The sequence below is a fragment of the Lepidochelys kempii genome, chromosome 10 (assembly GCF_965140285.1).
Source record: "Lepidochelys kempii isolate rLepKem1 chromosome 10, rLepKem1.hap1, whole genome shotgun sequence".
NCBI classification, from domain to species: Eukaryota; Metazoa; Chordata; order Testudines; family Cheloniidae; genus Lepidochelys; species Lepidochelys kempii.
Window position 1 is genome coordinate 9991916 of NC_136389.1, and position 13847 is coordinate 10005762.

Sequence of the window (13847 nt, forward strand, 5' to 3'; positions counted from 1 at the left end):
CCTGATAGGTAGAGGAATCAGTAAATTTCCACTGTCCAAGAGGGCAGGCTATCAGTTTTAGGGATTCCGCTCCTTCCTGGGGACCCAGAGCTGTGTTCTGCAAGCTTCCTCTGCAATACCATGCAAGGGGAGTGCTGATGGGGGGACATGACCAGTGGATCCACGACTAAGGGGAATCAGTGTAGGGCGTAGGCACAGCTGCCATAGAGCCAGCTGTAGCCTGGAGGCTACAGTAACAGCCATAGAAGCAAGGGGGACCCTGTCCTATGCTGAGGATTCTCTTAGGCTTGGCATAGGGCCTAGGATTTGACCCAGAGGAACTGAACTCATTAGCATATTAGGAAAAACTTTCTAACTTTAAGGATAGTTAAACACTGGAACAGGTATTGTGGAAGGCTGTAGAATCCGCGTTTTGGAGGTATTAAGAAAAGGTTAGACAAACTCCTGTCAGGGATGGTCGAGGTATACTTAATCTTGCCTCGGCATGGGGGCCTGAACTCTTGAGATCCCTTCCAGCCCTATGTCTCTATGATTCTATGGCAATGCTGAATCTTAATGCTGAATCTCGCCTTTAATTGTATGTCAGCATTTTATACTGTGCTTGTTTTCTGTCCCTCCGATCATAGTTAAATTAAATTATGATGCCATTTGGGAGCCTGCAGACTGTTTTGCTATTGGCTGAGTTCCCTGCCTCCCCTCTCCTCCATTCCCAAATAGGCTTTATGTTTATCAAGGGAAAAGCCTGAACCTGCAAGTTGAGCACTTAGCTGATTTCATTACAGTTCCAGCAGGACTTATCCAATGGCGGGAGATCCTTAGCAAATTTTAGGAGCAATCAAATGAAATAAAGAGATAATGAGAGAAAACCAATGTGGGCCAAAACATACTCTGCATTATTGCCTATGGGTGGAAAGTGTAGATTAATTGTGAATCAGTGGGTCTGTAAAAGACCCAAGTGCAATGTAATGAAGCTCTGCTTTCCCTTACTGAATTAACACCCGCTGCTGGGGGATTAAAATCAAACTCGTCCTGTAATACATTGGATCACTGGAGTGTCCGAGCACCTGACCTCAGGTCATCAGAGATTGCTCTGACTTGGAGATACAGGATGGACTCTAATGCTTGGTTGGTATCTTCTCTGTCTGCAGTTCTCACAGTTCTTTTGCAGAGGAGATATGATATAGCTTCCTGTTAGTGTCACAGTTACCCCAGCAGGATATTATGTTATGGGGAGAGGTGCTAAGGAGAGGGTTAATGGTGAGTCCAAACACAGTCCTATTAGCCTGGGGTTCAGTGTACACGTATGCAAGCTGACTGAACTGAGTGAGGTGGCAGAGATGTAATTGGAAGCAGAACTGGGCATAGTATGTGCTGGTAGCTCTTCATTGTACCTATAGGAATCCACAATAGTTTGGTCTGGGTACAGAAGCACGGTTGGATGGACTTCCAGGCTTGGTGTTCTGTGAGGTTTCTATCCAAGCCCATTTTTGTTTTTAAAAAATGAAGAGGTGGCTATCAGAAGAGAGTGGCAGTTATATCAGACTATTGTGAAGAATTCTGTTAGGCAGGTGGCAAAGTCCATCCCTCTTCACAGGAGGCGAGAGATGATATCCTCACCACCAAGCATTGCTGCTCAGGTACCGTGGAGATGCTACAAGTACCTAGCTATATTTCCACCCTTTAATCGTAGCCGTGGGATACTACGGATGATAGCAAAATCTATAACCCAGTGGTTCTCAGCCTATTTACCATTGTGGGCTGCATATGCAGCTTTCTATGTGTTACGTGGGCCGCATCCACACAATATATATACTACCTGTATGGCCCTGAGGATATCACATAGGCTGCAGCTATGTGCTGATGGGGCCATAAGCAGCTTGTGGGCTGCAGGTTGAGAACGGCTGCTCTAACCGCTAAGGGAGAAGGAATTAACAGCCTGCTGCATCCACTGCTTAAGGGAATTGGGACGCTTTCCATTGGTTTTAATTGAAGTTGGATCGGGCCCAAACTGAACGAGTAAAGGAAATTCAGAGGGAAGCAGGCAGCTGTTAGCTTCACCGTGATGTGCAAGTGTTTCAGGACTCATTGCTCGGCTTCTGTATAGTCCTGGGAAGGCTCCCATGTTTCAGGAAACCCATAAGTGTTGGGTGGTGCTATAAATTCAGCCCTTTCCTACCAGCAGTATCCGCCATTGCAGGAGTCCATTCTCTCTGAATAGGTAGAGGCCAGTCTTTCCGGAACATTGGGATAATGTTTCTTTGGCAGTCTTTAAGCAAGTCTTAATCCATTTTATCTCCCCTTTTAAAAGTAAACAGGATAACTGAGCTGGGAAACCAAGCACACACAAGCGAGGATACATGGCTGCCAGTGTGTCCTTGGGATGCAGCTCATTTACCATGTGCCTGTCTGCAAAGTCAAACCATATGGATGGGAGGTTTGGGGTGTCTTGTGTAACAACGATGTGAGGCATGTCTTGCAACTGGGTTCACATGGGCGGACTCCTCAGCAGATTTCGTTCTCTCCCTTCCCCATCTCCCCTAGGCTCCTCATCTGCCCCCACCCCCCAGGCTTCTTGTCCCAATCTACTCTTTCCACCCCACCCGGCTTTTGTCCTCTCTCCATTTAGGGCAGGCATCTTCCTCCTCTATGCTGCCTCAGAGCCAGCAGGAGGAACATTTAGAGCAGGGGTCTCAAACTCAAATGACCACGAGGGCCACATGAGGACTAGTACATTGACCCAAGGGCCGCATCACTGACACCCACCCTGCCGCCCTGGCCCCGCCCCCCTCCACCCCTTCCATGAGGCCCTGCCCCTGCCCGCCTCTTCCCACCCTTCCCTGCCCCCATTCCAACCCCTTCCCCAAAATCTCCACCCCAACTCCGCCCCCTTCCTGCCCTCAGGGGGTGCAGGAGGGATGTGGGGTGTGGCGGGGGCACAGGGCAGGGAGTTGAGCTGCAGGAGGTGTGCAGGGAGCTCAGGGCAGGGAGTTGGGGTGTGGGGTGCAGGAGGGGTGAGGGGTGCAGCAGGGGGTCAGGGTGTGGCAGGGGGTTGGGCCGCAGGAGGGGTTCAGGGTGTGGCAGGGGGCTCAGGGCAGGGGGTTGGGGTGCAGGAGGGGTGCGGGGTGCAGCAAGGGGCTCAGGACAGGGGGTTAGGCTGCAGGAGGGGATCGGGGGCGGGCTCCGGCCCAGCACGCACCGAGGGCAGGGCAGGCTCCCTGCCTGCCTGCTCTGCCCCCGCACCACTCCAGGAAGCAGCCGGAACCTGGGGGAGAGGGGGCACAGGGGTCTGTGTGTTGCCCTTGCTTCCAAGCACTGCTCCCCACAGCTCCCATTGGCTGGGAACGGGCACCGCGGCCAACGGGAGCTTCGGGGGTGGTACCTGGAAGAGTGGCCAGGGAACACATAGACCCCTGTGGCCCCCCTCCCCCAGGTTCTGGACGGTTCCCGGAGAGACAGGGAGCCTGCCCTGTCCCCGGTGTGCGCCAGGCTGGAGCCGCTCTAGGTAAACACTGGCGGAGGGGCTGCGGGGAGCTGGCGGGCCGCAGAAAATAACCCCGTGGGCCGTGTTTTTGAGACCCCTGATCTAGCACATAGAAGAGACGGTTTCCCTGCTTTCAGTTTTGGTGCCTGGCACCACAGATGAGGCTAGGCAGCAATTGCAGGGAAAGACCTGCTCAATCCCTGAAGCCCTGGGTTTGAGCGTGCTTACTGCAGGCAGCATCTTCAGAGAATGTAGTCGCCAAACTCTGACAAGTCTCTACTGAGCACATGGAAACAGTGGTTTTTTCAAAGGCTTATAACTTGACCAAATTTGGGTGGATTATCACAGGAATAGCAAAGGGCAAATCCGTGACACCAAGGCAGTGCCCTTGCCAAATGTCAAGCCCATGCTGCAAAGCAGGAAGGTGTTAGAGCTTTTCAGTGAAACAGCTGGATGAATGATTTTAACACAGGCAAAACAATTTTTCCTTAATCTCATTCTCAGAAATGGCTGAACCATTTTTGCTGAAGCTTTCCAAAAAAGTTCAGTCTGAGGTAGACACCCAGCATAGACCATTTCAGCTCAACTGATTAGAGCTTGGCAAAGTTATAAACAATGGAAAATGGGGGCTTATGATGGCAAGTGTGCAGACATCTGAAACGGTAGATGGCGCTGCCAGCTCCACCTGTAACCATAAGTAATCATCTATTTTAAAAAAAAAAAAAGCCTAATAAGTCTCACATAGATGCAGTCAATGCAATTGGCAGTCTAGTTGAACTGAACAGAATTGATATGGTTTTCTTTCCAAGGTGGGCTGGTCAACTATGAAAATTGTTTGATGGTAAAACTGAGATCTTCCTTCCTCTGTTCCTGCTTGGGAACTTCAAGCCAACTGAAGTGATATCTGTACATTGAAAGAATAATGGGTTTATTTCCAGCCTTGCAAATATTATCAACTCAGAGAACTTCTTGCCAACTGGAAATCAGTAAGGGATGCCACGGCTAGGCAGACAGTGTGCTTGCATGCTTTACAACTCCAGAAACAAAACAGTGCCATGGTTCATGAACTATCTGCATTGCCTGAAGGAGCTCACAGCTTTGCTGAGGAAAACGTGAGTGAAACTGTGTCTAGATTGCACCTTAGCTTAATTATTTTTTTAAGTCACCATCAGTTCTTCACCACCAATGGTTTGTTAAAATTGCAACCCTGCAATTCCAAATCCAGGTTAAATCCCTCAGGTCATTGTCACGAGTCTGAAGGCAGCTTGGTTTGTTTCATTTTCATTGCTCCAGCCTCCAGGTTCTTCTCTTTCCTGAATTCAGGGTTAATTCTCCTCTGAGCTTCCTTCAGAGCAGAGGCAGGGCTGGGACTAGTTAAATCTTTCCCAGGAGGCTGGTATTTAGGAACAATGTCACATGAAGAGCCCACTGCTAAATTAAAAACAATACTTATCCGAATATGTCCTGTGGTCGGTGTTGGAGTGGCATGTCAGACAGCCTGGCTTTCATCAAGGGCAGAGACAGGAGAGTAGGAGCAGTTAAAACAGACAGGGACGTATTTTTTTACCACATGGCTTCTGGTACCTGAGGTGTCTCAAGGCGCTATAGAAGGCACCATTTTGAGGGCTAACGTGATAATTATAATGCCCAGCCCGATAGGTCGTCTGTTAGAATCTGCTTTTGCTTTATTGCCAAAGGGATCATTGGTCAAAATGCCTGAGTTCTTCCTTCCAGGCCCCGTAAGGGAGCCCAGGCAAAAGTTGCTCTGCTTTGCTTTGTGAATGAAATCTCCCAGGTCTGTGTCCCAAGCTCAAGGCCAAGCTGTTTGCTGCTGTGTTTTCCCCATTGCCATGCCTCTTCCATGGCTACGAGTTTCTTCTTTTCCCAGAGTCCCTGGTTGCGGCTGCTCTGCGTGAGGGGGCTAGGGAGTGCTGGAGCTTGTTCCACGTCTCCTCAGGAGGCGGTGTTTGGAAGTAATGCCATGCAGAGAGAGGGGTGTGCCCAGTGTTCCCAGCGTGGAGCTAAAGGCAGACACTATTAATGTACAGTCTGTGGGGGTGGCAGGGAGTTACGGGGAGGTTGTTTGTAATGTTGCTTGGCTTATGTGAAAGATGCAAGAGAGAGTGAGAGAGAGCATGGGAACTAATGGCAAGCCATTCACAAGGCGGAAGGCGACGGGCTCATCTTCCTGCGGCTTTGGAGACCTGGGCTCAAGGCTGGAAGATCCAGGAGTAGCATTCAGCTGCTGTTTTATTTGCTCATGTCCCCTTGCCAGCCTTTGCAAAACAGCATTGAAGTCTTGGAGGAAACTCTTCCTCCTCCTCGGCATCAGGAATTGTGCTGTGACGAGATGTCTTGGTAGTAGGGGCTAGAATTTAAAGCCAAGATGCTAGAGGGGAAATAGAATGCTAGAACAAAGAGGTGTTTTTTTTTCTTGACCTACCACCTGGACTGGCCCTAATTCTCTGAGTCGCTAGAGGTCTCCCATGGCGTCAGACGAATGGACTAATGATACAGCAGTTGGCGGCTGTGTCTGACAGGGGACTTCCGCTGAGGTCCATCTCATTGATTTCCTCCCACTCGTGATTTATAATGGTCATCCTTTCACAAGCTGAAAATGCAGTGGAGCCAACTAAATAGCTGAAATGTAGTGAGGAGTGTCTTGACTCCATGAGATCTGCTGTAAAATGGCACACTTTGCTGATTATCCTGCAGGCAGGCCCTGTTTAACTGGCCAAAGCAGACCTCTTGATTTGTGTTCACAGTTGTTTTTTTGTCTCTCTACTCTCCCTCCAAGTGTCCCTAACCCACAACTGCCATATGGCTCCATCTCAGACACCTGCAATCTGGGACACTCCTGAGAAGGATCTGGAGGACGGGGCTGGGTTAGGAAATCTGGGTAGGATGGGAGTTTTGGTTCCACTTGTCCTCCTCCTTTCAAGTCGCCAAGCATTGGCCAGGAGTGGTGGATGAACTCATTTAACCTTGCTGCTGATATAGGGCCAAATTCTTTGTTGGTGTAAGTTGGCACAGGTCCAGTGAAGTCCGGGGCACCGCACCACACCAATTTATGCCAGCAGAGAATTTGTCCCATAACATGAGGCCTACTGGGAAGTGAGCAAGCTTCGTCTGTAACGCATGCAGTCCTCTCCCATTCAGAAAACAAGGAACTCCAGCATGGGATCCGAGTGCAGCTTTCCTGCTTGCTAGTAACACAGGCTGTCTAGCTTCCTGAGCTATCCTTCTCAGTTCCTAATACCGCATCATGCTCCAGATGCGCTAAACTGCATCTGGAGATCTAGCAAGAGCCAGGCAGCAGTAGCAGCCCCACTCCTATCCCTTCACTGCCCATGCTCGTTCGGCTCCTCTACCAGTCCTGTGCATGACATTTCACGTTTGCACGAGAAAGGATTCGATAAGCTTGTGTTTTCCTTGGTGACTCACTTATTTTGCTCTAAACATACACGAGGGAGGCAGGAACCTGGGACAACATTTGTAGTTGTGACTTTTTTTTTTAACTGCTTCTACATCCTTGATGGGCCAAGATGCTCCTCCCATTCCACCTGCTTGTGACTGCCTCCTTCCCAAAAGTCATGTCCACTGTCCTCCTTGCTACTTGCTGTCTGGGCACTGTCCCTAACTGAGCACACTTTTCTCCACATGCCCATAAGAGGCTGGAACCAGAAATCCCTTGTGTATTACTTTGCATTTATCAGCATTGAATTTCAGCTGCCATTTTGTTGCCCAGTCACCCAGTTTTGTGAGATCCCTTTGTAACTTTTTACCGTCTCTTTTGGACTTAATGATCTTGAGTAGTTTTGTATCATCTGCACATTTTGCCACCTCACTGTTTACCCCTTTTTCCAGATCATTTATGAATATATTGAACAGCACTGGTCCCAGTACAGACCCCTGGGGACACCACTATTAGCCTCCATTCTGAAAACGGCTAAGACACTAGGATGTCCCATATTCATTATTTTAATGGGAAGATTTGCAGGACACCATGGTGGGAGAGCTGTGGTGCTGGAAGCAGGCTTTGACCTCTGGCTGGAGGCATTTAGCATGTAAAAAAAGAATGTGTTGTGATGTTAGCGTGCTGCATGAATACCCCCTGCTGATTCATCTCTGACAGATTTGGAGTATCTGCTTGTGTTAGCCGTCCTTTGCCCAAGGATGAAAACCACATCACGCTGTCTTCTCTCCCGGAGAGAACAGGCTTACGGAGCGGAAGAGAAAGCTTGGGTCCCAGAATGAAGTTGTAAGGAATCATCTGTAGTTCAGGGACATGCAGCAAAGCAGACCCATGCTGAGATGCCTTCAAGGTGTATAGGTGATGATCAATAAATAGTTGGGCTGGTCTTTAAAGGATGGGAGGATGGGTTTGTGTGGACAACACATCTGCTGCCTTTGGTCACACACTGCCATGTCACTATGTATACAGACACAAGTGTGCCCACCACACACTCCTTCCAAGGGCAGCTGGAAACTCCCCCCTGCTGAGCTGTTAGTGTGTAGAATAGGCTCTGGTCTGTGACCTAGCAGATAGCTTAAGAGTTTTATCTGTTCGGTTATCCATTATCCTAATTAGTTTATTAGCTGCTTCCCACTGTGGTGGGGGGGAGTTGTTCACCCTTCAAGCCACTAATTAGTGCCCAGGTTGTAAAGCTCTGTTTTACAACTGGGATAATGTCTTATTTTGACTTTAGCCCTCAAGTCTCCTGTCTTCTATCACTCCTTCTTTGCTAGAGACCAGCCCTAAAGGCAGCTGACTTAGCGCCTGGGAGCTGACTAACTGAGAAGGATTTAGGGAACACCAACCTAGATGCACGCAGGAACGGGGCATAGTGAGAACTGCAAACAACCGGTGGGAAATTGATTCACATTGCCATGCTTGTCTGTTTACACGTATTTGCCTTCTTGCCAACCAGCTCCATTTTCAAACCTTTCCTGAGGGTTTGCCTACCACTGACCTTACTTACTTGCACACACCTTGGGAGATTTAGGGATAAGCCTATTATATTTAAAGGGATGTTGTCAAGTCATTTTTAGGCTCAAGCTTTGATTTACCATAACATGCTATTACTGAGGAAGAATTCCCTCGGGATTCTAAATTTCTACTATGTTTTTTTAAACCCCACATTAACCCATCATTGCTGCACCCGCCGAAAACATCACTGAGTGCCCCTTGCTGTCTCGGCTGGCTGACAGACTCTGCTTCCACAACGGTTGACCTATGTGACAACAAAGTTGACTACGCTCAGCGGTGTGCGCAGGAATTTAAAAAAATCACCTGCTTTTGGAGGGGCACATTCTGTAGCCCCGAGGCCAGAGGAGCTCTGTGACCCAACCGCAGCCCCGGGGCCGGAGGAGCTCACTCTCCTTGCCACAGCCCTGGGGCCGCAGGAGTTCTGTGCCCTTGCCGATTATTGGGGGGGGGGGGGAAGCCCCTGCTTGCCCCCCCGCCCCCGTACAACCTGCCTACTAAGCTAATTTGGAAACAACACCGTTATTCCAGAATAAGCATGTCCAAGTGTGAAGTGATTTCAGAATAGCTGCCCCTGAATAACTGCTTGTGCAGAAGCCCTTAAAAATAATAGAATTAAATGTCAGCTCAATCCCCTGATGGCCAACAAAGCTGAACCCCTTACAAAACGGAGCAGGTAACTCCCCACCGATCTACCCTCCATCAACCCTACTCTCTGCAGCAGCCCACTCACTGCCACACAGGGTGCCTGGAAGGCCAATACACTTGGGCAAAGCTTGATTCAAAGCTGAAGGCACTACTGCCAGCCCCTTGTCTCTCTCACATCAAGGCGAATCCAGCTGAGTGTCTCTGCTGACTGCAGCTGTTTGGCCAGAAGAGTGAGGTGGTCTCCCAGGCAGCAAGGCTCCAGGCCAGTTAGGGCTTTGTAGGTCAAGATTAACTTTAAAATTCAGTTTGGAAAGCTATAGGCAGCCGGTACCTATCATGGAGCACAGGTGTCATGCGCTACCATTGGCAAGCGCAACATAATAAGCGGATGCCACATTCTGCACCAGCTTCAGCTTCTGGATTGATATGAAGTATAGACCCACAGAGAGCGTATTGCAGAAATCTAGTCTTGAGGTGACAAAGGCACAGAGTAAGGGCCGCCGCCAAGTGAAATAGTCTCTGTCTCCTGGCCTGGTACAGATCGTTCAAAAGCATTCGGGGAAGCTGCTGCTATGTGGTCGCTTAACACCGCTGGGGATCCAGCGTCGCTCCCACGTGGCGCAGAATACCCCCAGGAGGAACCATAGTTAGGTCAATGTAATTCCCAGGGTAGATGTGGCTATATCGATGAAAGAATTCTGTCAATGTAGTTACCATTTCTTGGAGAGATGGCTTAACTACAGCGATGGAAAAACCCCTGCCATCAATGTAGAGAGCATCTACGCTACAGCGGCATAGTTGCACCACTGTAGCACAGACATAGCCTCAGGAGGGGCCAACCACCCTCAACTCCAGTTGAAGTCAGTGGGAGCCGCAAGGACTCAGCACACTTGAAAATCGGGACCTGTGTGTGCCAGTTTCCCAGCCTATAAAAGGGGATGATGCTTGTGTACTGTACCAGAGTGTTTTGAGAGAGAATAAACCAGTGCAATATTGCCAGCTCCAGACTTTCAAAACTCCTGAGTTGGGCTCCAAAAAGCCCATGAGATTTAAAACAAAATTGTAATAAATGTTGGGTTTGTTTTCTTTGCTTCTGGTTTCGGAGCCACTAAGGCACACTCGGGTTATGTTTTCAAGCTTCTCTCTGCAACCAGGAGGGCTAGAAACTCACTTTTTAAGGAAAGTGAAGATTCTTAGGAAATCACTTGATTTCCTAGGAGCTGGGGCTTTAAATAAACCCTTAGCTGTCACAATAGCATTGCAAGTGTTGACCGTATTGAGTGTCTGTTCAGTGCTCTGGAGATGAAAAGTGCTGCAGAAGGTTCAATGAGATCGTTAGTCCAGGTCATGATTCTTTGCACTGTCCAAAAGCCCTGATGCACACATTGGATGTCCGGGTCCCTTACAAACCCCCTAGCTCCTGAGAATCTGTGTTTTTGTGTGGTATATAAAAGCAAACTGCCAGGAGCTCCTCTGAGCCTGATGCCCTTGAGATGCCTGTCATACCAAGGGAGTGGGGGAACAGTACCAGAGGGTTAGAAAAATAACCCAGTTATAGAAGGACTTTGTTACATTTGTTACGTTCAGGAAAAGAGCTGTGTTTATCTTTCCCTCTGTGGCTCGGGAGTTTAGAACAGAGCCTATGACAGAGGCTCTATCTAGAGTAAAAAGCAGCTTTTTCCTAGTTGATTTTGTAACACAAAGTAAACACAGAAGCTTCCTTTCCTCTAGATAAGAAAACTCTGAACATTCATGTCTCTGGTTGTGTGTGTGTGTGTGTAATCATTCAGGCAGACAGATGGTAATCTCCCCCAGGCCCCCTTTCTACAGCCTGACCCCAAAAGAGCAGCCCTTGGTAGACAGAAAAGGGGCAGTTCATTTTCTCCACTGCCAAGCCCTCCAGCTTGTATCCCTGGGGAGAAGATAAAGCCAGACTGAGGGCTGGCTCCTGCACTGCCCGGGTGCTGAGCGTTGCATGTAAAGAACAAGGTGAAAAGTGCTGCTCAGGATAGGGCGCGCAGGGGAAACACAAATCCGACACAAATGAGAGTACTGCTGCCAATCCAATCCTGGCCAATAGCAGGGATAAGGCCTAAGATGGGGAGTGCAGAACTGGTTATCTCATGTGCGGCACAGGATGCCCTGAAGGGACTAATGCAGGAAAGGAATCTGGGGCTTAATTTATTGTTGGAGGTGTAATGTCTCCCATTCTGCTCGTGGGCTAGAAAATCTTTATTGTTGCCTCACAGTGGGCTAAGAGTTGGGACTCCAGATGGCAAGACAATATCTCTCCACCACATTTCTGTACCCATGCCAGGAGAGGACTCCCACGCTGGTTCATGCCTCAGGGAGCTGCAATCAAGTATTTTGTATGTTTTGTTTGTTGATTCTCTCCATTTGTCTAGGGAGCTGGACTTTCTAGGTGAGGATGTCCTGGCACTAGGGAAGATGGGTTCTAGTCCAGGCTCTGTCACGAGCTTCCTTGGGTAAACACGTCATCTCTTTGTGCCTGTACTTCCTCCTCTGTAAATGGGGATAATACTTACTGTTCAGGGGAGTCCTGTTTATAAAGTGCTTTGGGATCCTCATAGGGAAGGTACCATAGGAATTCAGAGTATTTTCTGTATCATAAGGCATTACATTGACGGGTGACGCCCCTGACCTCTGCTGGATAGAATATTGCTCTTACGTGTGATAATGTCGTCTTGTGCCTGCAACCTACACAGTATAAAAATCGCGAATACTGCTACACAGGATTGTATGTTTCATAGGTTCTCAATAGCTCCTTGTTCTACCCTCTTAGAAACTGGAAAATAGCATTCCTTTCTCAGCTGTTTCTCTTTTTGAACTGCCCCCCCTTCCCCCTTCTTATATGCTTCCTTTTTTGTGCAGCAGTCTTTGAGTCCTGGGTGATGCCAGCAGAGCTCTGAGACTAGTTTGTTAGTGAAGTGTCTGCTGTAGATCCACAAAAGCATGAAATATTGTTTTTTGTGCAGTCCTAAGGCAAAGGCATCCACAGTTTGCCCAGCTGAGCGGCTGCATCGGCCAGTTGCCAGAAACCCAAGTGCAGATTGCAGTTGGTATAGACTCTTAGACTTTAAGGTTAGAAGGGACCGTCATGATCATCTAGTCTGACCACCTGCACATTGCAGGCCACAGAACCTCACCCACCCATTCCTATAATAGACCCGTAACCTCTGGCTGAGTTACTAACATCCTCAAATCATGGTTCAAAGACTTCAGGTTAGAGACTCCACCATTTACACTAGTTTAAACCTGTAAGTGACCCGTGCCCCATTCTGTAGAGGAAGATGAAAAACCTCCAGGATCTTTACCAATCTGATCCAGGGGAAAATTCCTTCCTAACCCCAAATATGGAGATCAGTTAGACCTGTGGTCCCCAAATCAGGGGGATACAGAGAAACATTCAGGGCATAGCAGGCCTGGGCCAGCCCTCATGGGGGGTGTGGAGGGAGCCCCGCTCTGCCCCCAGCTGCAGTACTGGCTCCCAATTCCAGCCCCCGCCTCAGCCCCTGGCCGTGGCTCCGTTCCTGGTCCTGGCCCCAGACTTGCCTCCAGCCATGACTCCAGCCTTGGCCCCCTTACCCCGTCGACGTTTCCCCTCCTCCCCCCCAAGCCATGGTCCCGGCTCCTGAGGGGGCACAGGCAGGGGGGGAACCCTGAAAAGTTTGGGGACCACTGAATTATACCCTGAGCATGTGAGCAAGATCCACTAGCCAGACATCTGGGAAAGAATTCTCTGTTGTAATTCAGATCCCTCCTTGTCTAGTGTCCCATCACCTGCCATTGGAGATATTTGCTGCTAGCAGTCACTGACGGGCCACATGCCATTGTAGGCAGTCTCATCACATACCGCCCCCGCCATAAACTAATCAAGATCAGTCTTGAAGCTAGTTAGGTATTTTGCCCCCCACTGCTCCCCTGGGAAGGCTGGTCCAGAACGTCACTCCTCTGATGGTTAGAAACCTTCACCGAATTTCGAGCCTAAACTTGTTGATGGCCAGTTTATAGCCATTTGTTCTTGTGTCCACACTGATGCTTAATTTAAACTTAACTCCTCTTCCTCCCTGGTATTTATCCCTCTGATGTATTTATAGAGAGCAATCCTATTTCCCTTCAGCTTTCTTTTGGTTAGGCTGAACAAGCCAAGCTCCTTGAGTCTCCTCTTATAAAGTAGGTTTTCCACTCCTTGGAGCCTCCTGTTAGCTCTTCTCTGCACCTGTTCCAGTACGGAAGCACAGCCCGTGGAGGCCACGTCCTAACATGCGCTGCCCCGTCTTGCTCTGAGATGGCAGCGGGCCATGTTTCAGAACTCTCTCAGCTGTGTGGCCATCCCCTGTCCTAATCCTAAGGCATGTAAACAGTAGGGCTGATTTCTCCCCCCGTCCTCATCTACTTCATTTTCCCAGCAAAGGAGTGATAGTCTCAAAACAAACAAACAAAAAATGTACTTCAGAACCCAGAGTCGGTTCCTCACCAAATAAGGAAGGTGGCATTTTGGGTCTAACCTCAAGAGTGTCCCTTTAAGCAGCCGACTGCTGAGCTCGCCTCTCCAGTTCAGAGTGCTGCTCCGTTCTGAACAGAGGGATATGGTTGGTGCCTCTCCGAGTGAGCTGGAGTTTGACTGAGTTCCTGCTGGGGAGAGCCTGTATTCTGCAGATGTCTGGTGCGTGGTCCAACAGCCCCTAGAAAACTGCAGGAGGAATCCAG

The 13847-nt window shown here is 49.1% G+C and overlaps 1 protein-coding gene across 2 annotated transcripts in view; it reads left to right on the top strand.

The window, feature by feature from the left end:
• RADIL (Rap associating with DIL domain) overlaps positions 1–13847 on the top strand; it is a 75365-nt gene that overhangs the window by 15301 nt on the left and 46217 nt on the right. The window contains exon 1 of one of the 2 annotated variants that reach the window (XM_073361934.1): positions 13783–13803. The exons of the other annotated variant lie outside the window; for it this stretch is intronic. Coding sequence (XP_073218035.1) covers positions 13797–13803 — 7 coding nt within the window. The 5' untranslated portion in view covers positions 13783–13796. Of the gene's footprint in view, positions 1–13782; positions 13804–13847 lie in introns of those variants that run through there. 2 annotated transcript variants of the gene reach the window in all.